General features: G+C 58.8%; 1 protein-coding gene across 4 annotated transcripts; it reads right to left on the bottom strand.

Annotated features, from left to right (window-relative positions):
• Positions 1–679: 679 nt before the first annotated feature.
• Positions 680–24190, bottom strand: MIER2 (MIER family member 2). 4 transcript variants are annotated; one of them, XM_047100844.1, is made up of 14 exons: positions 24158–24190; positions 17293–17383; positions 15978–16120; positions 12087–12212; positions 11463–11586; positions 10864–10958; positions 10288–10357; positions 7105–7256; positions 6157–6238; positions 5973–6067; positions 3668–3792; positions 3458–3579; positions 2147–2576; positions 680–1957 (listed from the first exon to the last, which is right to left on the bottom strand). In XM_047100844.1, exons 1-14 carry the CDS (start codon positions 24164–24166, stop codon positions 1954–1956), a joined length of 1668 nt encoding a protein of 555 aa, XP_046956800.1. In that variant the 5' UTR covers positions 24167–24190; the 3' UTR covers positions 680–1953. The 4 variants fall into 4 exon arrangements, with proteins under 4 accessions (XP_046956800.1, XP_046956797.1, XP_046956798.1 ...); XM_047100841.1 differs by having other exon boundaries at positions 680–1696; XM_047100842.1 differs by having other exon boundaries at positions 680–1696; positions 10297–10357.
• Positions 24191–24598: the final 408 nt, after the last annotated feature.

Below are 24598 nucleotides of genomic sequence, written 5' to 3'. Positions count from 1 at the left end.
AAAAATAAAAAGATAAAAATCTTAAAAGCTGGGTAAAAAAACTAAGATAAGCAGATTTCTTGTTGTCAACAGAGCCAACCAGAAGACAGCAGAGCAACTTCTCTACAGCACTCAGGAAAATGTAACTACATGAAAACACCTCAATCAAAATCATCCTCAAGTCCCTCTAGTGCCCTGGCCCCTGTGCCCTGGCTTCCAACACTGGACAACCAACCCTGCAGGAATAAACCCCAGATGCTGAGACCCTGATTCCCCCGACCCTCCCAACATACCTGGTACCTGATTCGTCCTCTCTTGGACTCCACCCCCATCCCAGCCAGGCTGCCCCCCTCCCCGCTGTCTCCCGCCCCCCCCTCCCAGTAAGGCACCCCACCTGACTCTGACTCCAGCCCCCTCCCCTCTGCAGTCACCACAGGCAACTATGAACAGTGGTCTTAAGCCCCTGCTTACTCCCCCAGGGACTCCAGACCCAGAATGAAGCCAGCCATCCCTGACCTGCCCAGCCTCTCCCACTACCCTCCAGCTCTCACCCTGGGCCTCTTCCCCGGGGACCTGGGGCTTTTCTGTGGCCTTGGCCCTCATGGTGGACCGGCCCCCCACAGCCTGACTGCTGCCAGCACAGGGCCCACCAAACGACCCACGGTCCCCAGCACCTCCTCCCAACAGCACAAGGCACCCATGGGCTTCAAATCAAGTTTAATAAATAAAACAGCAAGGGATTCAAGGCAGTTATCACTTCACAGTGTGGTCCTTGGTGGGGTGAGGGAAGGTCGAGGCCAACTCTGCAGACGGGCTCGAGCCAAAACCCTCTCCTGGTGACACCCGGGGGTTGGGGAGCACTGCCCTGGCCCCATGGAGGACCCCACTCCAATTTGTAAACAGAAACATAAATAAAATGAGGAAAGCTGGGAAAGAGAAGGACCGGGCCCCCAAACCATCTTGCTGGGGAGCTTCAACAGAAATATGACCCACGGGGTCAGGGGAACGGACTGGAGCCAGCCCCCTCGGTGCCTTGGTACCAAGGGGGCGGGGGGGCGGGGGGTCACCTGTCCCCTCGACCCCACCCCCGAGGCTACTCCTGGCTGGAGAGAGGGGGTAGGCAGGTGTGGGGTAAAGTGCGGCTTTTCCTGACGAGGAGAGCAGGGTGGAGGTCGAGGGTGGGCGGGGCCGACATCGAGGTATATGGCTCTGTGCCCCAAGGGGTTTGGCACCGAGTAGCAGCTGCCCACGACCCCCGAGCTGGGGCAGCCTGAGGCCCTGCCAGGTGCAGGGAGACAGAGCCAAGCGGAGGGCCGAGGGCGCCCCGGGCGGAGGCTGCTGGTGGGGCAGCATCCCGCCCCATCTCCCACCTCCCCGATGGGGCAGGGACACCTTCCTCTGCTGGCTAGACGGGGCCGGGCCCTCTGCATCCAGCTGCCTGGCGGGTCCTGCGGTGGGGGCAGCGGCCTGGACAGCACGAACAGTGGTGCTGGGCACTGAGAGCGCCAGTCTGTGTGTGAGGAGGGCAGGGCAGCGTCCCAGCCACCGCTCACCCCCGTCCTTGACGCGTTCTGAAGCAGAGGCGGCGTGACCCGGGACCCACAAGGAGGGGAGGGGTCGGGAAGACTGGCAGAGGCAGGCCCCGCGGTGGCCCTGCGTCCTGTCCGGGCCACACGTGCCGCCCGCGGCCAGAGCTCAACACGTCATCACGTTACAGCTGCAGGGGAGAGACCGAGAGAGGGTGAGGGTCAGTCCAGTCCCACTGAAGGCACGGCCTCGGCGCCGTGGGCTGAAACCGTGGCTCCCGACCTTGCCGCCCCCAGCAGACCGTGTTTTCACTCGTGCTGGCTGACAGGCTCCCCAAGGCAGCACTGTCCTTGGCGCCTGGGGAGGGCTGGTGGCCGGGGCAGGGGTGGGAGGAGCCTGGCACTGGCCCCGTTTGTACCTTTTTGGGTTTTGAACCATATGAGTGTATTACCTAGTCAAAAAAATAAATAAGCCAAATTAAAAGTAGAGAATAAAAGTAAAGAAACCAACAGAGCCTGCTCCACATGGCCATGCCATCCTCGGGCCCTCGGGGGCACATCCCTCCCCTCTCCAAAGCTCAGCCTAAGGCTGGGGGACACTCCAGCTGGGCATGGGGACCCGGGGCAGGGGCCGCACTCACTGTGACAGGGGCTCCGAGTGCAGCCCGGGGGCTGGGCACGCTGGGTGGGCGGCCAGGAAGGGATTCACGTCCCCAATGCCGATGAGTCCAAACTCAGTGACCGACAAGGCCACCTGTGCTGGGGCCACAGCCTCCTCAGACTCTCCATTCATATCCACGTGGCTAGAGATGAGGGGCAGCTCCTCGGGGAGGGCCCCCGGCAGGGCCAAGTCCACAGCCAATCTCGGGCTGGTGCTGGGCTCCGGAGTGGCTGTGGCCGGGGGGTAGAAGGCTGGTTCGGCCAGGGCTGGGGGCCGCCTGGGCAGGGGCACAGCTGGGGGCGTGTCCAGCTGCTGAAACGGACAAGGCCCTGGCTCCGAGGACGGGAGGCTGTCGGAGCTCTCCCCAGGCTCACCAAGACTGCCGGCCGTGCTGTCTACGCTCAGCGGCTCTGCGGGGGAGAACACAGCTGAGGCCGGGCCCCCAGTGGCACCCCACACCAGCCCTCCTGGGACCCAGGGCCATCCTGGCTCAGGTGCACTCAGTTAAAATCACACTTATGCCTCCTACAACCTGTTCGGGGCTCCTGCCCAATCTTTGCGGGGCCCAGCAAAGCCTGAGGACCCCTCTGCAAAAAGGCGTTTTCATGCAAAGACAGAAAATACATACAGACACAAAGGAAACCGGTCGTACTGAAACTGTGTGCCTGGGCTAACAGCCCTGCCCTGGGAGGTACTGACCCCCATTTTTTAAACCAGATCAGAGCGAAACAGGTTCAAAGGAAAACGCCTGGATGCAAAGTACAGCTAAACACGGAATTTGAGAAACCTTTGTGCACAGGTTCATGACGAGCAGTCCCGGGGGGGTAGAGGTAGATGTGGTCCCCCTTTCAGACAAACCATGGAACCTGCCAGATTCAGGAACGAGGGACGATCTAAAGCCCACAGGACCACAGGCTCCCAGAACCAAGGTCCCCACCGTTATCTCTGTGGCCTCTGTCAGAAACTCAGTCCTGAGCCAGACCCGGTCTTGCTCTCATGTGGCCCTAAGCCCAGGATGCCAGAGAGGCTTGGACACCCATCTGACCTCCCACATGGCACCTGGGGCCTGCAGAGGGGCCCCCACTTCAGGCCGTGGGGCACAAAGTTCCCCTCCACGTAACAAGTCCCCACGGCCACTCGTGCGTGTGGCTGCCCACGTATGGTAACGTACTGGGGTAGATGGGCACCGGCTGGCTCCCCGAGCCCAGCCCTGAGAGCTCCTGGGGCCCATGTCAGGGCACCAGTGAGGAGGGGGCTCCCCCAAGAGCAGGGACCCACCCCGTATTCTCACCTGTGTGCATCCGTGCCAGGGGGTCCTGCTCAGAGCCCAGGCTGTCGGCAGTAGGGGGCAGAGGCGGTGAGGAGTGGGGGCGGCCATCAGGGTCACTGCTGTCCAGGTCCTGGTCTACATCCCTGTGGGGGGAGCATACGGTGAGGGGCTGTGGGAGACACAGCCTCAGGTGGGAGGTGTCCGCCTGGGATGCCCACCCCCGGCACGCACGTGGCTCCAGACGGGCCGTATTTCCTCCGGCCCAGCCTCGTCTGCTGGGAGAAGTAGTCGTAGCGCTCAGACTTCTTCCACAGGTAGTAGTACTCCACACATTCGCCCACGGACCGCGTGCGTACCTGCGAGCGAGCCCAGCGGTCACCGTGGCCCCTAGACCCCACTGTCCTCACCTGCCAGCCCCTTCTGCCTCCAGAACAGCAGGGACAGGTCCTGGCCCCTGCCGCTCCTGGACAAAGCAAGACTCTGCCTGCAGCCCCCATCGCCTGCTTCCAACCCGCCCCCGGGGGGCATCCCCTCTCCTGAAGCGGGACGGCGCCCCATCCCACCACCTAACTGGTGTGGAGCCAGAACCCCATTACTCACCCCAGATCCACACATCCAGTGCCCACCTCCCTCGCTCCAGACCACTAGCTCCCAAAGGCAGCGGCATCCACCTTGTTGCCCAGCAGAGAGGGGGAGCAAAGGTGCTGGTGCAGCCACAGGGAGGGAAGCCTGCTTTTCCCACCAAGTGCAAAGGGTCACGAACAGCAGGGGAGAGCTGCCCACGAGGGCAAACCAGACACCACTAAGGCACACGCCACGGGTTCGTGAACCCAGCTCAACAACGCAACAGGGAAAAGCGAAAATAACTTTGTGTGTATGGTATCCCGGGAAGGGAAGCACACAAATATGTCTGGCGGGGAGCTGGACCCTCCACTTACAAAACCTCTTGTGGGGAAGAAAAGTCACAGGAATGAAATGTACAACCCAGGGAACATGGTCAACGAAGTGTAACAAGGTCACAGAGCAACAGAAAGCGACTATGTTACTGGGGTGAGCGCTGACTGACGCACAGAACTGTCCAACCCAAAACCAATACGGTATCACGTGCCAACTATACTTGCGTTAGAAACAAATGTTTAAAAACCCTCTCTTGACAACACAGGGCATCTTCCCACTTTGGAGGACCAGCTCACGGCAAGCCCAGGGCTGTGCCTGCAGAGGGCAATGGCACCAGAGTCCACACCACTGTTGGCCAAGATGAGGGACCAGACACTGGTGCCCAGGACGAGTCTGGAAACCAGCAGGGACAGGGACACACGTAGATGGTCTCATCTTCTCAGTGAGACCCCTTCGCACACCCATCTTGCCAGGGGATGAAGTCCTGTGCAATCTCCCTGGGGCCAGCTCCAGCAAAAACCGGAAGTGCCCGGAGAAGGAGGCCACAGCCGTAACCAGGGTGGGCAGGCACGTGGCTGACGGCACGCAAAGGAAACAACGGCACTGTGCCGACAGTGCCGTGCTTACGAAAGCGGCCTGGGCTGTGGTGAAAACGCAGTGAGCAGAGAGCTGCATCAGGCCACAGGGCACAGATGTGACAAGAGAATCAAGCACTGCCTGTCACAGCGCTGGGCATGGTCAGCTGAGCACCATCAGCCCCCTGACTCTCCACAGGCCCCTGGCCCCCAGCAGGCACCTCATTCACTCCAACCTCCCGGGAGAGGACGCCGAGGCCTGAATGCGAGCCTGGCCTCAGCCAGGCCCTTCTCTACTACATACGTCCCCATGAGCAGCGGGAAGGAGCCACACTAGTAGCCCTAGACAGAGGACAGCAGACTGGATGACGGGTGAGGTGGGGGAGCCACGGTGAGACGGAGCCACAGGCATGTGCCCAGGTAGATGTCCCCCAGGCTGCACACCAGAGGGGCCAAGGCTCTGCCAAGAGGTCAATCTGGGAGTCATGACGCACGAAGCCACGGGCAGATGGCATCACCGAGGGATATGCAGGGACCAGCAGAGACCCAGGCCTGGGGGGGCGGGGAGGCAGGGGAACCTGGCACTCGGCTGTGCCCCTGGTCATGAGTGTTTGCCGTGGGTGGGTCCTCTGAGGAAAGCAGAGACCCTCAGACCGCAAGGCAAGCGGCGGAGGGTGGAGTCCAGGCTGGGGGTGGGCACCACACCAACCAACAGGCTCTACTTCAAGGAACAGCAGGGCAGTACCAAGGAATCGCGAGCAGACAAGACTGCTAGAGTCCACCTCGAGGCAATGTCTCTCTCCAAACTGGAGCCTTCTCTTGGGGACCGGAAGGTGGCCCAGCAAACGTCAGCAGAGGAACCAGAGCAAGACATCAAGGGACGTGTGGCAAGCCAGAGGCAGGCGACAGGGCGTCAGCCACGGCTCAGAGGGGCCCGCCCTGGGCCTGGTGAGTCTCAAGCTCGCTGGGGGGTGAAGGCGACGTGCCTAGGCTCCCAAGCCGCTCGCAGCCCCAAGGCATAGCTGGTGGAGCCCCGGCGGGAGCAGGGCAGGCCACACCCTCACCTTGTTGGCCTGGATCAGGTGGAAGTTCTTCCCGTGCACTCGGAAGCCATGCTCAAAGTTCCTGCACTCCTCCTCGCTCCAAGCACAGAACCCATCTGCAAGCAGGAGGGAGGGCACAACGGCATCAGCAGTGCCCAGGACGTGACAACAGAGAGAGCGGGAAGAGCTGGCGCTGCACGCTCACCTCGGATCACCTTCACGTTGAATCGCAGCCTCCGCAGAGCCTCCTCTGCGTTGAAATTGCATTTCACCAGCTCATAAAGTGCCTGGGGGGAAGCCACGCTCACTCTTCCAACCTGCCCGCTTCATCCCACCCAACCCACCCCGGAGTAACAGCCAGGGACGTTCACACCACCACGGGGTGGGGGGGGGGGGGGGGACAACATCAGGGGGCATTCAGACCCCCACCGGGGCAGGGATACCGGGAGCGCTCACACCACCACCGGGGTGGGGAATGTCAGGGACGTTCACACCGTCACCAGGGTGGGGATATTGGGAGCACTCACACCCCCATCAGGGTGGGGATACCGGGAGCACTCACACCCCCACTGGGGTGGGGAATGTCAGGGACATTCACACCACCACCGGGGGGGGGGGGTGGAGGATGACATCAGGGAGCACTCACACCGCCATCGGGGCAGGGATACCGGGAGCGCTCACACCCCCACCGGGGTGGGGAATGTCAGGGATGTTCACACCACCACCGGGGGGGGGGGGGGGGACGACATCAGGGGGCATTCAGACCACCATCGGGGTGGGGATACCGGGAGCGCTCACACCGCCACTGGGGTGGGGAATGTCAGGGACGTTCACACCACCACTGGGGGGGGGGGGGGGATGACATCAGGGGGCATTCAGACCACCATCGGGGTGGGGTGGGGATACCGGGAGCGCTCACACCCCCACCGGGGTGGGGAATGTCAGGGACGTTTACACCGCCACCGGGGTAGGGATATTGGGGTGTTTATACCATCATTTCCCCCTTGACAAGTTGTTTTTCATTTCAATTTGCCACCATCACACGACCACACAGGCGCACCTCCCAAACCCCCTCCCGCCCTTGCGTGGGCCCTGCCCTCTGACTCAGGGTGCTACAGCGCCACCGCCCTCTGCGCCCCTGTGGCAGCCCCACCTGCTCGCTGTCTTTCACCGTTTCTCCCTCCGGGAGCTGAGACCCAGCCATCTCGTGCCACCTGCGCTTCACTGCCCGGTACAGGAACTCCTCCACCTCCCTCTCAGGGAGGACGTTGGGGTCCCAGAGCAGCTGGTCGTCATTCTCATAGACTGTGGAGAAGGAGAGCCAGGGTCACATCACAGGCACGCGGCCTGCACCCACCTCCGGAGCTCACGCGCCCCTCTTCCAGCGGCCCCGTCAGAAGCACCTGTCAGGGCAGGCCATCTCAGCTCCTTCCAGGGGACTCCCCTGGTTCTTCCACAACGAAGACCGTACACAGAGATATCAAAAGATACTATTTCACGACCAACTAGCGTTTACTCCAGAATGCGAGGTTGGTTTAATGTTTGAAAATCTATCAATATAAAGCATTACCTGAACAGGATGGAAAAAAAAACGACCATCTCAAGAGACTCAGAAAAAATACTTGACACGAGTCCCAACTCGTTCATGGTAAAAACTGTCAGCTACTAACAGGAGGGAACTTTCTCCTCTACAGATAAAATTATGTTTGTTTGTTTATTTATTTTTTGAGAGAGCATGAGCGCAAGTGAGGAAGGGCAGAGAGAGAGGAGGGAGAGAATCCCAAGCAGGCTCCAGGCTCTACACTGTCAGCACAGAGCGCAACACAGGGCTCGAACTCATGAACCATGAGATCATGACCTGAGCTGAAACCAAGAGCTGGACACGTAACCGACTGAGCCCCACAGGCGCCTTATCCAATACAGAGCACCTACAGAAGCTTAGAGCCAACAGCATACTAAAGGGGTTACTGAACACGTCCCCCAACTTTGGGAACAAGAGAAAAACGTCCTCTATCACCTCTAGATCCTAGAGGAAAAACCAGTACAACAAAGCAAGGAAAAAAAATAAAAATACGAAGATCGCGAAGAAAGAAAGCCATCACAAGTTATGCCACTGAATACCTAAGAAAATACAAAAGAACCTACAAAACATTAAAGTTGGTAAACGAGCTTAGCAAAGTCACTCCGCACAAGATCAACTAAAACAAACTGCACTTCTACTGACAGAAACCAAGTACAGATGAAACTTCTGAAAACCTCTCGTAAAGCAGCACAAATAGGAGCACAAAGTATGCACAGGACTGCTGCAAAACCACGGCTGGCCCCGCTGGGGTTCGAGAGGGAACCACACGTGTGGACGGCGAGTGTCAATACCACAAAGATCAATTCTGCACAAGTTCATTTCAGGGTCCAGGGCACCTCTGATCACAGTCCTGGCAGGCATCTTGAGGCAGCTGACAAGCTGTGCACAACTTGTGTGGACAACAAGGCTCCAGAGGGTGGAGGCCTGGCGTCGTCTCCCACTTCCTCTGAGCGGCAACAGTAAGACAGCGTGCTGATGGCCAGGGTCCCGCTAGAGAGACCGGCAGGGCAGCAGCGGACCATTCCAGAAGCGGTGCTGGAGCAGCGGCACACCACATGGGTTAAAGCAGTCCTGACCCACACCTCCAACCACACCCTGGACATGAAGCCAAACCTCGGCTTTCTGTGCAGCAGGGAAACAAAGCAGAACGTCTTGCACAGAAACTTCTCACCGGCACACACACTATGGGCAGAGTGAAAGCTTGGCCGCTGCCTCCCGGGAGGGACCGTGGCGGCACACGCGGCAGATGACAGACTCGTACCCGGAGCGCAGGAGGGACTGCCACAAATGAGAGAGAGAGGCACACCGGTTTGAAAGAGGGGAAAAGCCTTGAGCAGGTGCCTCACAACAGACGCAACGGCCAGTAAACGTGTTCGCCCTCAGAGAAACGCCAATTACAGCCACAAAGAGACGCCCCTCCACACCCGCTAGGAGGGCTCCAGTCAACATCACATTGTCACGTGTGCACGGGGACGCGGAACGTCGCCGGAGGGGCCCCTGACAAGTGTCTCCTGACCAAAACATGAGCCGACAGTGCAGCTCCCAGCCATCTGTCCGGGAAGAGAGAGACACACACGTACACGTTCGCGGCCACACGTGCCAGCCGTAGCTATCGACCAACAATAGAAGAGATGGGCCATGCGGTCCGTCCACACAAGGAAACAGGGCACAGCGCAATCGAGGTTCTTCTCGGGTGCAGCACAAAGGGAGATGCCAGCTCCCAGCCCCTCGGGGTCAAGGGCCGGCTTGCAGAAGAGGAAAAGGCCCGAAGCCCAGACGCTACTGAGGCTGCGGTTCCAGACTGGGGTCCACCCGTCCTCAAGACCCTCCAAGGGTGTAGCTAAGGAGTGCGCACTGGTGCCTCTTTCTGGCGGACAGTCTCGGGTTCTCTCACAGACTGACCTCCACCTGACCTCCCTGTGACCCAGCCGACCTGAGCTTTCCCGGCCCCTCCTTTACCCAAACTGCTTATGGTGCAGCAACCACGTGCCACCAAGCCCACATCCCAGCCACCAGCCAGAGCCCCTGACATCTCCCCTGCCTGCCCCGTCTCTCCGCCAATCTCAGCTGCTGAATCATCCTGGGAAAGACCCCTGGCCATGAGTGCCAGCCCCAGGCTCACAGGGGCTTTGGGGCCCGGAAAACAAGACTCAGGCCAATAGCCAGGTGACTTCACGTCCCTTTTTCTTCACCTACAGCTCGAGGTGTCAACGCCTATCTGGAAACACAACAAGCCTCATCCCATGTTCTAGGGGGATCGGGGACAGACAGACATCAGGTCCGGGACGCGAGCATCCTGAGCCTCACCCCATGTTCTAGGGGGAACAGTGCAAGGCACAGAGACCCTAGTCTCTGGAGGACACTTGGGACAAGGTCCAGACACATGAAGGGCCAGGCGGGGAAAGGCGTGCATGCCCAGAGAGACGAGGACAGTGACCTGGGCAGGGAGGAAAGGGGCAGAAGGGGTGAGCCGAGGGCAGCAGAGGGGTACCAGCTGCACAGGGGGGCAGGACCACACAGCACTAAGCTGGAAGGACAGTGAGCAGGGATGGGGCGTCAACTGGCCCACCTCTTCCTGCCCTGGCCTTGGCCCCAAGTGTCCTACAAGCTCAGGGTGGTGCAGGGGGCACCTGGCCTGAGCCTGGCCCCTCAGATCCCCCCACCAAGAAGGCATGCAGCAGGTTCGTTCCTGACTGGACTGGGGCTCTCCTCTCTTCTCCTCCCTGTAGCCCACACTCACCGGGCCCCACTTACTTTTCTCACCATGGCGGTCCAAGTGCAGGCTGCTGAGGTCAGCTTGGAACTGAGGCCCAACCATGATCTCCTGCAAAGGCAAAGGCCCAGGACACTCAGGGATGATGGGAGGCCAGGCCACAAGGTGATGACATGGGCCCCTGGGTGGCTGCCTAGAGCCCAGGGCTCATCTGTGCAATCTGCCCACAGATACCAAGTCCTGTGATCTTGAGCACAAGAGGCAGAGGTGGATGTGTGTGTGTGTGAGTGACTCTGTCTACATCCACTTATCCATCTGTCTGCTATAGCTGTCATGTGGCCGGGGCGGGAGGCTCAAAGACCCAAGGGTTCTGAGGTCCAGTCTGAAGGCCCCAGAAGGACCTCCAGGACAGGACCTTGGGCCACATCACAGGGACAGGACTCCGGGGACAGGTCCTCAGGCCACATGATGGGGACAAGAGCAGCAGGTGTGAGTCTCAGTCCCCAACAGCACGGTCAGGCCGCAGCCCAGCTCCCCTCTCAGAAACCACGTGCTCAGCCTTGCCCCCAAGGGGCACAGATCCAGGTTCAAGGCACCGCTGGGTCAGAGCCACTCACCTTCTTACACTTGTTGGCAGGAAGAGGGTCCTCCTCTGTGTCGGACGAGGTGGTGGAGGAGCCAGGCTCTTTGTCTCCGTCAGCCAGGAAGCAGGCTTTGGGGAAAGGGGAACAGCTGAGTCGCGCCCACGGCAGTCTGAGTGGCCTAACTGGCTAGTGGGCCCTGGAGGGCCACTGCCTGCACTTCCCCCCGACTCTCCATCCACCTGACCCCACACTTCGCCCTTCCAGAAAAGGAGCCTGACCCTGGAGAGGCGATGGGTGTGAGATGGGCACAGGGCACAGGACAGGGGACTCAGGAGGCACCTCACACTGCCAGGCCTCACAGGCAGGCAGAGTCGAGGGGACGGGCTGTCAGCTACAAGAACCCGCACATTCCCTCCTCACGTAAAGCAAAGCCATTCGTGTCAGCTCACAGGCCAAGGCAAGGAGACCGGAGCCCCTGAGGAGCTCAGACTGAGATCGGGACACATCCAGGTGCAACAGACATCCGTGCACAAGTCCTCGATCCCCAGCATCCCGGGGCCCCTTCCCCTGCATCACCAGAGCTGTGCGCGGCCCGCCCCCAAGGACAGTGCAGGAGCGGGCGGGACACCTACGTCCACTCCGGTTAGGAAACAGATCGGAGGCCTCATGGGAGGTCACGGACGGGGTAAGGTCGTCAGCCGAGGACTGTGTCTCTTCCTCTTCTTCCCCTGAAAGCAAATCCTTCGCTATTTGTTCCTTTTAACAAGAAAGCAAAGAACGTTTTTGTGGTTTGTTTCAACAACCTCGAGATGACACTTAATAACAAGTGACCGCGCTAACTCAGCGACTACCAGCAGCAGCCTCACGCTGGAAACGCCCCGAGAGCGCCCGTGGGTGGTTCCTTCCGCTCTGAAGATGAAGGGACCAGGCACAAGGACAGGCCAGCAAGGGGACCACTCCTTACACCCAGGGTCAGCAGAGCCCCTCCCTCCTGACACCTGCCCCAGAGGGCCCGGCCCAAGGGCATTTCTCCACACCAGTCTCCACTCGGCCCCTTCTCTAGCCCCTGCCCGTGGCCACCCGAGCCATGGGTGGGAAGCCACAGCCACTGAATCAGCTCTGACTCTGGGGAGTGGGGCGGGGGAACAGACAGGGCTCTTTAAGCAGTAGGCCTGGCCTGATGCCGCGACAGCACATCTGTGAGCGCCAGGGCCTTCTCGCCTGTCCTCCCTGAACCCTGCTCCCAGTCCACTCACCTTGTCCAGGGTCATGTCAGGGAGATTGGCTGTGGTGTCACTGCCCTCGCTCTCCCGCTCCGAGATGGGGTCTGACGCTTCATAGCCATAGAGGGCAAGCAGTTCATCAAGGGGCATGTCGCTGCTCTGCAGGGGCCAGGGCTGAGTCAGGAGGCTGCTCGGGGTTCTGAGCCACATTGGCCACCACAAGCAGAACCACCTCGTCACACTCACAGCAGCTAACTCCGCCAGACCCCAGGCCCAGTCCTTCAACCAAAGACTCCCTTATGACCCCCAATAGATGCAGGGACAAGACACCTGTTCCCAGAGAAGTCAGCTATTTGCCCAAGGTCACCAGCCTTGAAGGGTGGGGCCGGGATTGGCCTCTCCATCCTCACGGCACTGCCCAGGCTTAACTCCAGCAATGCAAGGATGGCTCGATACCTGTAAATCTACCCTCACAACTTATGATGTCGATAAATCAGACGGGGAAAAACAAGACCATCTTGATAAACATGAAAGAAACATCTGGGAAAATCCAACATCTGCTTCTGATTGAAAAAACCAAAACAACAACTACAACGACAACGACAACTCAAGATGCTAAGTAGACAGATGTCTGCCTCATCAATGTAACAGAGGTGCCGTGAGCCCTCAAGGGGTTGGTAACGAGCCACCAGAGCAACCCCATCCCATCTGAACACGAAGGGAGGCTCAAGCCCACCGTAAGACACTACACGCCAATGCAACAGGACAAGAAACAGGAATGAAACATTTGATGACTGGGAAGGAAGAGACAAAACTACCACTGCCTTCCTCTCTAGTGCTGGTCGCTGTTCCTCACACCCACCTGTCTGCTCCTGAAGCCAGTGTTGTCCAGCCACACTGCGCCCTGACCCTGCGGGCCACAGCCAGCCTCCAGCTCCCTGGACCTCCCTCTCATTCTCTCAAGATGCCTGCCTCCCCTGTACCCCAGTTCCTGCCCTGCCCTCACCCCGGGGGGCTCCAAGTCCACGTGGAAGAACACCCAACTTGTGCCCAGCCCCCTCCCAACTGACTCCGAGGTCCCCCTTCCACCCTCACGGGACCCCACTGACAGGGACATTCGTTACCTCCACCACAGTTTCCAACCGTGCATTTGTTGGGGGATTAACACAGTGGCCCAAAGACCCCCGGGGGGTCCCAGACGCACGGCAACTTTCACGGTAATAGGACGTGACTTCTGGCTCTCGCTGTGCTGGCGCTGGTGCCAAGGGAGCGAGCCAACGGTGGGGCACAGCACCCTCCGGTCGAGGCAGGAGCACAGGGTGTGCGAGCGGTTAGCGTGTGCACCTCCCACCACCCACTCAGCTGTAAACGTGCCATTCTCGCTCCAGAATATCCTGTACAAAATCACTGATTTCATCAACTCTCCCTCTGAGCAGCCGTGGTTCAATTTGCTGCGTGAGGAGACAGGAAGCACGCGGAGTGGCTGCCACACCCTGCAGTGAGGGTTTGTGCAGAAGCACCAGGGTCACGGCCGTGCCGGACGCACACCGTCCCGAGCTCGCCGCTGCACTACCGGACGGCACGGCTGGCAGGTGACAGTGGTCTGGCCCGGCGCAGACGCCTTCGGACACGGGCCAAGTTGGCCGTTACGTCCAAACAAACAACTATGTGCTACAAGGGTGAAATTCCGGTCCCTGAGGAAAAAATCAGAATTTTGGGAACTCTGGATCTGACAACGTGTGCCTGACAAATTCACGATCCTGTTAGGTAAGGTCATACAGAACGGCAGTGTTTCCATAATTACCTTGGATGTTATATTCTTTCCTAATCAGTTTTTAAGAATTACGTCTGAAGAAAACCTAGATAAGGTATTCAAGTGATAAATGGCTGACTTTAGTTTTTGGTTAGATTTGAGAAGTTTTATTTTTTTTTTTTTTTAATTTTTTTTTTCAACGTTTATTTATTTTTGGGACAGAGAGAGACAGAGCATGAACGGGGGAGGGGCAGAGAGAGAGGGAGACACAGAATCGGAAACAGGCTCCAGGCTCCGAGCCATCAGCCCAGAGCCTGACGCGGGGCTCGAACTCACGGACCGCGAGATCGTGACCTGGCTGAAGTCGGACGCTGAACCGACTGCGCCACCCAGGCGCCCCGATTTGAGAAGTTTTAAATTCACGTTAAACTTTTGTTTTTTTCTTTAATGTTTATTTATTTATTTTTGAGAGAGACAGAGCATGAAAAGGAGAGGGACACACACAGGGAGGGAGGGAGAGAGAGAGAGAGAGAGAGAGAGAGAGAGAGAGAGAGAGAGAATCCCAAGCAGGTTCTAGCTGTGAGTGCAGAGCCCCAATGTGGGGCTCAAGCCCAGGAATCTTGAGATCATGACCTGAGCCAAAGTCAACAGTCAGATGTTTAACCGACTGAGCCCCCCAGATACCCATGTTTTCTTTTTTGTTTTGTTTTTAACTTTTTTATGTTTGTTTATTTTTCAGAAAGAGACAGACAGAGTGTGAGCAGAGGAGGGACAGAGACAGAGGGAGACACAGAATCCGAAGCAGGCTCCAGGCTCTGAGCCGTCAGCCCAGAGCCTGACATGGGGCTCGAACTCATGAGCCGTGAGATCATGACCTGAGCCGAAGTCGGACGCTCAACCGACTGAGCCACCCAGGCAACCTCCATGTTTTCTTTTCTGAAGAGAAGACTTGCCTTTGGTCTTAAGACCAAATTGGCACCGAGCGATACATAGCACCAAACTGCATAAAGTGCCTGCGGTTATTGCGTTAAAAAAAAAAAAAAATTCCCAATACTTGAAAGACGTTTGATGAGATCAGTGTAGATACTGAACAAACCAAATGTTCGTGTCTCGCCAAGATGCACATGCCAGAGCCCCAACTCTCAATGTGACTGCACGTGGAGATGAGCCTTTACACAAGGAATTACAGGGAAATGAGTCGTGAGGATGGGGCCCTGATCCAAGAGGGTCAGGTCCTCAAGAGAACGGGCCCCAGACAGCCCGCCCTCGTTCCGACACGAGCACAAGGACACAGCGAGAAGGCAATGAACCGGAAGTCAGGATGAGGGCCCTCGGCAGAAACCACCACGCCTGAGCCTGGCTGCGGACTTCTGGCCTCCGCGATTATGACAGAAATAAATCTCTTGTGCGGAAGCCCCCCGGGTGTCTCGGATCCTGTGGTGCACAGGCTGCAAACACCTCACGATGAGGAGGATAAAGAGCCACCGCAAGTCACCACCAACAGGTCCTGACACAACCAAGCACGGAATGTGGCAGAAGCCCCTCTGCAATCCCCTTTACAGAACCACCACTGACTGACTCTGGGGGCAGCGTCCAGGAATATCCACCACGATCTGGGAAGGCGCTCTCCTCTTCCAAGAACAGACGTGTATGAAGCTAGGTTTACACTCCAACCAAGAGAACAGATCACTGCTCATCAACATCTGCCTTCAAGACAGTAGCTGGGCTCTCGGATCCGCTTCTGCATTTACAGAAACACAAAGCGGTTCCACTCTTCTCCCCAACTTGCTTTAGTTGGGGAAAAGCTGTTTTTTCATTTTCACAAAAATAAGCTATTTCTATTAACAATGGATTTACTGCATAACCCGCACAAAACCCCTTGAGATCCTCCAACATTTGAAGGCCATAGAGGGGGTTCTGAGGCCAAAAAGTCTGACGACGGTGGGTTTTGTGCCTAGAACCCTAAAGCCCCAGAGGCACGACCGGGTCTGGCCCGGCCCCCACCATCTCAGCTCCTAGCAAAGTGCCTGGCGCTTTGCAAACAGATGTGCACACAGCACTTGTCCCTGTGAAATCTGAGCTTCGAGACTAATTCAGCAAATGAAGAAACCGTGACCTTGCCCGGGGGCTCCCCCTACACAGGGGCACGGGGGACGAGCTCAGCCAAGCACCTGGGAGATGAAGTCCTTCTCCAACTCTCCCTCCGGCTTCCCTGGGTCTCCTGCAGCCTGGTCGCACTCCTGCCGAATGCCGTAGTTCTGTGACAGGATCTCAACAAGGTTGAACTGATGGTCTGCAGAGCCCATGGACACCACTGTGGAGGAGACACCCACCTGCGTGAGCTCCCCACCCCTCACCCCACGCACACCAGCCATCGTGCAAGGCTGAGGACGGCTGGGGTAGGACGCAACAGCAGCCCGCTGTCACCTGGGACAAAGCCCACAGCCTGCAGGTATGTGCACGTGTGGGTACATGCATACACGTGCAGAAGGCTGTGTGTGTGTGTGTGTGTGTGTGTGTGCGCACGTGCGTGCACGTTCAGACGCGTGTGCACACCAGTGGCCAGCATGGTCAGTCTACCACGTGGGAACTCCCAACAGAACGACCCCTGAGACAACAACACACCTGGCTAACTGGACACACGGATTCTGGACATTTGGGGGGATGTGTTCTCCTGGGTGCTTGCTTGGTCCCCCAACCACAGACACCGGTGAGGGTGTGGGCAAGAGCCCACACACTGGGAAGAAATGAGCACCAGGCGAGCGAGGGCAGGAAGAGCGGAAGGCCTGGCGGGGCCCTCAACTCCGGAAACGCACAGGTGACTGCGCACCCACGAGGGCCTGCAGGGCCAGCACGGTGCGGGCAGGACGCCCGCAGGACACACGCAGCAGGCCCGTCCGAGGCCAGTCCTTTCTGCTGCCTCGGCAGAGCAACACCAGTGCCACCCGCACAGGCCAATGTGTGGTGCACGTCACCGGATTTCTGGTTTTCCCAGAAGAAGCAGGCTGTGATCATTGCTCTCTCTCTCCCCATTCTGGTCTTCAGTAAGTCAAATTTAAAGAAAACAAACTCAAAAGGAAATGGCTAGAGCTCAATCCCCCCAGGCCAGGGAGCGATGAAGGCTGAGGCTGGACGGGAAGGGGGCCAACAGCCAGCCTGGGAGGGGTGCACAGCACCCTGGAGCTCACCCACAGCAAAGCCCCCAGTTTTCCTGCGGCCAGCGGCTCCAGCCCGAGGCCTTGGCTAAGGTGCCTGCCAGGCCAGCGGGACATGCCAGGAGTAAGGCACTCTGGCCCTCTCTTGGGCAGCCCTGCCCACACCAGAAAATGGGGAGAGCCCTGGCCACTCTACCTACATACCTGTCCCTGGACCCTGGGAGCCAGCACACTGTGTCTGGCTCTGCCAGGCTGGGTGGGACTCTGTCTGTCACAACCACAAAGGCCCTGGTGGCCCTGGGCAGGAGGAAGGAAGGGGCAAGGAATGTACCTGCTGTTGTCTGCAAGCTGGGCTCCCCGGGGCACAGGCTGTGAGTGAGGCAGGAGGCCACGCGAGGGCTCTGCCTCTCCAGCGAGGAGGCCTGCAGAGAAAGAGAAGCAAGGTTAGCCCGGTGGGCCCAGGACCCGCTGGGGCACATCTCTGCATCCCGCCTGGGAGCAGGTTCAGGTCAGAGCCCAACTCCCCAGGCAGCCTCAGAAGTGGCCTCATATGGGAGGAATCTCATCTGGCTTCTGTGCAGAAACTGACAGAGTCCAAAAATCACATGAGGAGGGGCAGACAGCGAGGGAGACACAGAATCTGAAGCAGGCTCCAGGCTCTGAACTGACAGCACAGAGCCCAACGCAGGGCTCGAACCCACGAACCATGAGATCATGACCTGAGCCAGAGTCGGACACTGAACCGACTGAGCCACCCAGGTGCCCCAAGACATAAAACTATGAAACTATAGAAGTCTTAGAGAAAAACACAGGAATACATCTTTTGTTACCCTGGACACAGGCCGTGGCTTCTTAGATAAGGCACCAAGAGTTAAACTACATGAACCAGATTTCATCTAAAGAAAAACTTTTCTGTTTGAAAGGCCATCACTGAAGAAGGCAATCCACAGAGCAGGGAGAGGCCTTCGAGCCGTGCAGCTGAGAAAGGACCTGTGTCGAGAACACACAAGGAACTCTTGCAACTTGTTAATGAAAAGATAACCCAATTTAAAAATGGGCAAAGCATCTGAACAGACATTTCTTCAAAGAGATACACAGACGGCCAATGAGCACATGAAGAAATGCTCATCAGAAAAAAGCAAATCAAAGGCGGAAATGCAAAACGGAGCCAACACTTTGGGGAGCAGCTGGCGTAGGAGTTCCACTGCTTGCTAGACACCTAGGGGTCAGAGTGTGTCACCCCAACGTGTGCCACTCTGGCGTGAGGGCTACTCTGGGACGAAGACACTGAGCAAGAACAGAAACAGGACGACCTCTGTAAATCACTGTGCGGGTGCCTCCCCTCCCGAACCAGGAAGGGAGCAGGTTAGCACTGAAGATGACCCGGCACCCAGCTCACTGAACACACACACCTTACTGACTAGCCTGACCTTCTACTAGTTCCCTGCACATCCACCTTCCCACGACTTGTTGCCTGGACAGACTCAAAGTCCTCCTGTGTCGTAACAGTCCATACAAGTTTATCGTTCTTTTGTGCAGACGCTCTCAGAAGTCCAAGCCCTAGCCACCCCCTTGGGTTACTCATCTGACTTCTCCGGCACATGTGCTGCTGGGTTAATAAACTGTGTATGTTTCTCCTTTGTTCATCTGTCTCTTGACAGTCTAAGTCCCCACCTGAAAACCTAAGAGGGGAAGGGAAAGGGTTAAGCCCTGCTTCCCCTAAGACACCCAAGGGAGAAGAAACCACACATCTACACTAACACTTGCACATGAGCATTCGTGGCGAAACCATTCACGAGAGCCAAAGATGGAAAGAACACGAATGTCCATCCGCTGATGAACAGACAAACCAAAGCTGAACAATGGAACGTCCCTTGGCCCCGAGCAGGAGCGAGGCGCCCACACCCGCCACCCCGCGGACGGACCCTGAACACAGGACGCTCAGGGAGGGAACCAGACACAAGAGGCCACACAGGGTGTGAGTCCACGTGTGTGAACGTCCAGAATAGGCCCATCCACGGACAGGAAGGGGGCTCGTGGGGGCCGGGGGTGAGGAAAGATCAGGGGTGATGGCTGATAGAGACAGGGTTTGCTTCAGGGGAGATGGAATGTTCTAGAGTTGACTGCTGATGGTCATACAACTCTGAATGTACTTAAAACCACTGAATTGTACACGTTAAAACGAGCGAACTGTATACGAATTATACCTCCTTAAAGCCATCTGTACGTGCGTGCACACACACACACACGACTGGAGTATTTAATAAAACTTTTAGAGCTTAGAACGGCAGTTTAGTAAGAATTTCCTCAGAGTCGTCAAGAAAACCTCAAGAGGTTGGGTAACCCTCCTCCTAAGAGAAACAAAGGGACTGAAGCTCAGAGAGATCGAGCCACATACCCTAGCTCACACAGCACATAAGGAGAGCGACTACAAACTCCGACCGAGGCCCTTCAAAAACCTGGCAGCATAAATGAAGGAACGGCACAGCCAGGAGAGAGAGCTGGTAGGCAAAGCCAAGCCACAGGCACCGGAGCACAGCAGGCAGGGGCTCACAAGGACCGTGGTGCAGAAATGAGGGGCACGGGGCTGGTGGGCACAGGGCCCCAGCTTCTCCAGGAGGAAGTGTAGCATGGTACACGGCCTCTGCCGGGAGCACTGGGAGGTTCTGGGCTGGAGCAGGGAGTAGGGAGTTAGGGAGCCCGGTCGGGGCAGCAGAGGCAGCACAGACAGAGGGGAAAGGAGCCAGTGGGGTGGGGCTGAGACGCGGCAGCGGGGGCTGGAAGCAGGCAGGGGACACAGAGCACCGTGGCCTGCGTGGCCTGCCACAGAGGGCTTCACCTTCAGCCGCACCCTAAGTGTCCTCTGAAATCACACGGACCCTCTCTAGGACCCTCCGCAGTGATGAGTGTCCAGCCTCCCCCAGTGCAACTAGGCTGGCTTTCTGTCTCTTGCTACCAAGAGCTCTGATGGGCAGGCCGAGAGAGGCCAGCGTGTGGACGGCTCCTTTTCCAGACAGAACGCTGCTCCCAGTCCAGACCTGAGGTGCAGGGTCTGAGAAGGATGCGGCCCTTATGTGACTTGCCCTCTGACAGAGGAGCTCAGGCAAAGGAGCAAAGACAAGTGTCTGGAAGGCTCCTTCCCACCCCACCCCACCCCCCAAGGAGGGGGCAGGACTCTGAGCACCCTGCTCCCCACAGGGGACTCAGTGGCCTCAGATCCCCAAGTTCATTTCCAGAGGACTCCAAGTTCCTCAAAACTCACCAAGAAACACTGACTTCGTGGATTCTCTTCCCTCCCCCCGTCCCAACATCTGACCTCTCAGTGCAAGCCCTGGGGTTCCCAGGGGTTCTACTTCCTCTGTTCAGAACACTCTGGATGTCTCCATCAGAGTCAAAGCCCTCCACTCTGCCAAAATGGAAGAAGAAACAGGATGGGGAGTGGGTGGAGGACATTCTGGGTAAAAAACAAGGAAAGGAGGGACGAAGAAAAGGAATTCTAAAGACTTGATCACAGAGGAGTGGGCGACCCCAGCCTCGGGAAGGACAGGCACGGTCACCAGTCCTGACTCAGGGGACCCTGACTGCTCAGATGTGGAGGCCAGGGCAGCTCTTCTCCCGGGACAGCGTATGACTCCTCCCACAACTTCCAAGCAGAACCCACAATGATGCCGTGGCAGATTCCACTCTGCAAAACAGCTGCACCCACACATCCCGTCCCGCAAGCTCTTCTGGGACACTGACACACCACCCCCTCCAGAAGTGGGATTCTGTGCCCCTTCCCTGGGGATCTGGATGGGCCTGGGACTTCAGGCAGGGTGGGGGACGGGGGCACACTCCATGTGACTTCCAAGACTAGGTCTTAAAATGCAAGTCAGGTTCCATCTGGTACCTTCTGGCAAAGCCATTCAGCTGCCATGCTGTGAGGAAGCCCAAGCTACACAAAGGTCGTGTGTCCGTGTCCCAGACAACAGCCAACACCAACCACACGTGAGCAAGGAAGCTTGCCTCCATGGGGGTCGGCTCCAGCCCCGGCCACCAACCACTGCAACCGCCAAGAGCAACCCTGAGTGAAAACCTCCTGGCTGAGCCCAGCCAGCCCTCAGCACCACAAAAGACAGCAATGAAACAACTGTAATTTTAAATTGAATTTCAGGGGTGCCTGGGTGGCTCAGGTGGTTAAGCATCTGGCTTCGGCTCAGGTCACGATCTCGTGGTCTGTGGGCTCGAGCCCTGCGTCGGGCTCTGTGCTGACAGCTCGGAGCCTGGAGCTGATTCGGATTCTGTGTCTCCCTCTGTCTCTCTGCTCCTCACCCACTCACGCTCTGTCTCTCTCTCTCAAAAATAAATAAAAGATTTAAAATTTTTTTCTTCAATAAACAAATAAACAACTGACTTTCAAAGTGATTCCTTACACGGTGACAGCTACCCAGAACACCTTCCACCCACAGCCAGCTGCACTGCCTGGTTCCCCACTGACTGCTGGGGCGCCACCCTCCCCCAGCTGACCAACGCTTACTGAACACGTGCTCTGGGCCAGGTGCACCACAGTCCATCAACAAACAGGTTCTGCCCGTCTCCTCCCACACACGTCACCCGTCTAGCTGGGGACACGGACAGCAAACGAGTGGGAGTGGACATCCACAGGACTGAAGGGACACGATGGGGTTCTGGGACAACGCCAGGGCAGCGGAGTCTCCCCAAGGGCATTACGCCGCAGGAGGGAATGGAAGGAGTGGGGGCGGGGGGAGGCGGTCCGTGAGGGTCACATCACTGGGGTGAGATCACAGGGAGGAGATGCACTTTACCCTAAGGACAAAGGAAAGGCGTGGAGGGTTTTAAGCACAAGACAAAGCGTACTTGGGTCTTTCAAAGACCGATATCCAGGAGGAAGACCGTGTGAAACGCTCCCATCTTTTCTCCTGGTGCTGACAACTACTCCAGCAACTACACCAATCAGGCGGCTAATACCGATCAAGCACGTACCAGTAGCTTACAAACTGCCATCTGTACCGGTTAGACACAGCCGATTGCCAGCAGCTTCCCCGTGCAAGCCACGGAGCTGAGATCTTGGGAGAGCTCTCGACTGGAGGGTCTCATTTCAGAGATGAGGAAACCAAGGCTCTGAAACATTCAGTCACCTGCCCAAGGTCACACAGAACTAAGAGGTTCCAGCGCTGCAACAGGTCCCCTGGGCAGAGACTGGCTGTGGCTCACCGCTTCTGACATCTGCACACTTCTTGGCCCTTTACTGACCAGGCTCTCTCTGACCAGACTCTAAGGCCCTTCATTTAGGACAGGCACCATCAGGTTTGTGCTCACGGCCAGACGCTCGGGACTTGCACCGAGCCAGGCACGTGGGGGATCTCACACAAAGACCTTCTCCTAGGAAACCAACTCAAATCCACTCAAATGCACCACTGCACACTGTCAACACGTGGGACGGGGACACCCTGGGCAGCTGGCTGCTGTGAGGGTCTAGGGCCTTTGCACCAGGCAAGGCAGAGTCAACAGCCAAACCCAACAGCTCCCAGGGGAGGCCAGCTGGGGAGTCTGCCCCGTCCACCCACAGCACACCTGCCAGGCCGAGAGTGCTGACCCAATGCGGGGCTGACCCAGCCCCTGAGCCGGGAGCACACACAGACCCAAAGACACTACCGCCACACCCCGCTAGGCCACTGAGACACCTAGCTTTTCTGCCCTTGACTCCCAAGACCAGCTTCCCTAAATGCAAAGCAAGGAGAACTAAGAAACCTTCGGGTCCAGCCACCCCACACAACAGGCTGGTGAGGCCTCGCCTTGCACCCAGACACCCACACCACCTCTAGCGCAAACCAGGGCCTGTTGCTGCCCCTCAGAAGGTCACTGGTGGGAGAGAATGGCCATGTCCGCCCTGCACAACACCTACCCACGTCGTGCCAGGACAGAGAACTCACCTTGGCCCCACAGCCATGCCGAGTATCCCACGACCCTGCTGCGCCTCACTGGGGGGACCCCTTCTCCTCTCTGGGTCTCGGGGAGGGGGGGGCGGGGCTACGCATTTGATGAGGGTTGCGTGCTGAGTCTGACAACCGGCTGCATCCCCAGACTAAAACGTCGCGCGCTGAGAGTCACATTACTGAGCCCTGGCAGCTGCAGTCTCCTTTAATCCTCAGTAGGGCCCCAGGAGCAGAGCAGTGCACCCAGTCTTATCCAACATTCCAAAGTTTAAAAAAGGCCCAAAAGTGAAAGTTTCCCGTCCCTGGTTTGACAGGACTTGAAACTACTTGCTGACTGTGTTTTCCCAAACGATCCCAGGCGTTATCAGATCAGCCCTCACAGCTCCACACCCCACAAAACCCTCAAATCGGAAAACCTCTGCATCGGAAAACACATCTGGCCCCAAGGACTTCGGGGAAGGGTTCGTGGGCCTGCTTCACGGCCCGAGACAGGAGGCTCCGAGAAGTAACTTGAAGCAGCCGGGCCAGGCTGGTCTGCCCGCCGGGGAGGCGGGGTGGGGGGAAGCCCCGACGCCCTAGGCCCTCCCAGCGCACCCCGGTGCCGGCGCCACGCAGGGCGGGCCCTATGTCGGAGTTCGAGTCCCGTTCGGGACCTGGTGGGAGCGAATGCGCGGTGCCCAGCACGGAGGGGGGGGGGGGGGAGGGGCTCACAAGCGGGCTGCGGTGCCGGGTCTCACCCGGGGTTCCGACGGGAGAGCGCGGCGCGCCACGACCGCGCGCCCGGAGAGCGCACTCCGCAAAGTTGGCCAACGCCGGGAGGGCAGGGCTGCGCGCCGCCGGGAGCCCCCGGGGGTCCAGGGCCTAGGAACGAGGAACCGGGGAGGGGGGTGGGGAGCGGGGTGGGGGTCGAGTGCCTGGGAATCCCGGCCGGAGAGCAGGGCGCGTGCCCCCACCCCGCGTCTGCCCTCTCCCCGCAGGCCCGCCCCTCCCCTCCCCACTCCGCGCCCCCGCCCCCTGCCCGCACATGCGCACTGCACCCCGCGATGTGGCAGCCGACCGGGGGGGGGGGAACAGAGCCGGGGGCGGCCGCCGACGGAGCTCCGCGCCCCTCGGGCCCCGACGGGCGCGGCGCCCCGAGCCCAGCCTCCGCGCCCCGGGGCAGGGGTCTCCGCGCCCGGGGCCCCCGCACGGCCGGGCCCAGGGGCGGGGGGTGCGGGCGCGCGGGGGCGGGGGGCCGGCTCCCCCGGCCCGCTCACTCACCTCCGCCATGGCCGTGTGTGCGCGGGAGGCGGCGGCCGCGCCGGGATCCCCGGATGCGGGGCCGCGCGCTCATTGGCTGCGGCGCCCGGGAAGGCGGGGGCACCGGGCGGGGCCGGGGCGGGGCCGGAGGCGGGGCGCGGGCGGGGCGCGGGCGGGCGCGTAGTAGGTGCGCGGAGCTGGCTATGCGGGGAGCGCGGAGCGGGCGCGCGGACGGGGATGCGCGGGGCCGTCGCCGGACCCCGGCCTGGGCCGCGCCTAGGCGGCGGGCTGTGGTGGAGGGAGGCTGATCCCTGAGAGCCACACCTGCGCAGGGAGCCCTGTCCCATTTCCTCCTTCCGATCCCAGGGCCGAGTGCTGTCCGCGCCCCGAGTTAGGGATGAGGAAACGGGCCGCCCGTGCGCCGGTGTTGGACCCAGGATGGAAGGCTGGGCAGCGTGGTTC

Source organism: Lynx rufus, unplaced genomic scaffold (genome assembly GCF_022079265.1).
Source record: "Lynx rufus isolate CCGP_SWC_20201006 ecotype Redwood Valley unplaced genomic scaffold, mLynRuf1.p SCAF_53, whole genome shotgun sequence".
NCBI lineage: Eukaryota > Metazoa > Chordata > Mammalia > Carnivora > Felidae > Lynx > Lynx rufus.
The sequence above is the reverse complement of the archived record's forward strand: the minus strand, read 5'-3'. Positions and strand labels throughout refer to the sequence as shown.

Bases quoted from the DNA above. Each gene is read 5' to 3' on its own strand.
- MIER2 (XM_047100841.1), bottom strand. The intron at 12,213-15,977 runs GTGCTTGGCTGA...TGGCCCCTGCAG, and splicing joins AGAAGGACTTCATCTCCCAG to AGCAGCGACATGCCCCTTGA. The intron at 1,697-2,146 runs GTGAGTGCGGCC...TCTCCCCTGCAG, and splicing joins CACTCGGAGCCCCTGTCACA to CTGTAACGTGATGACGTGTT.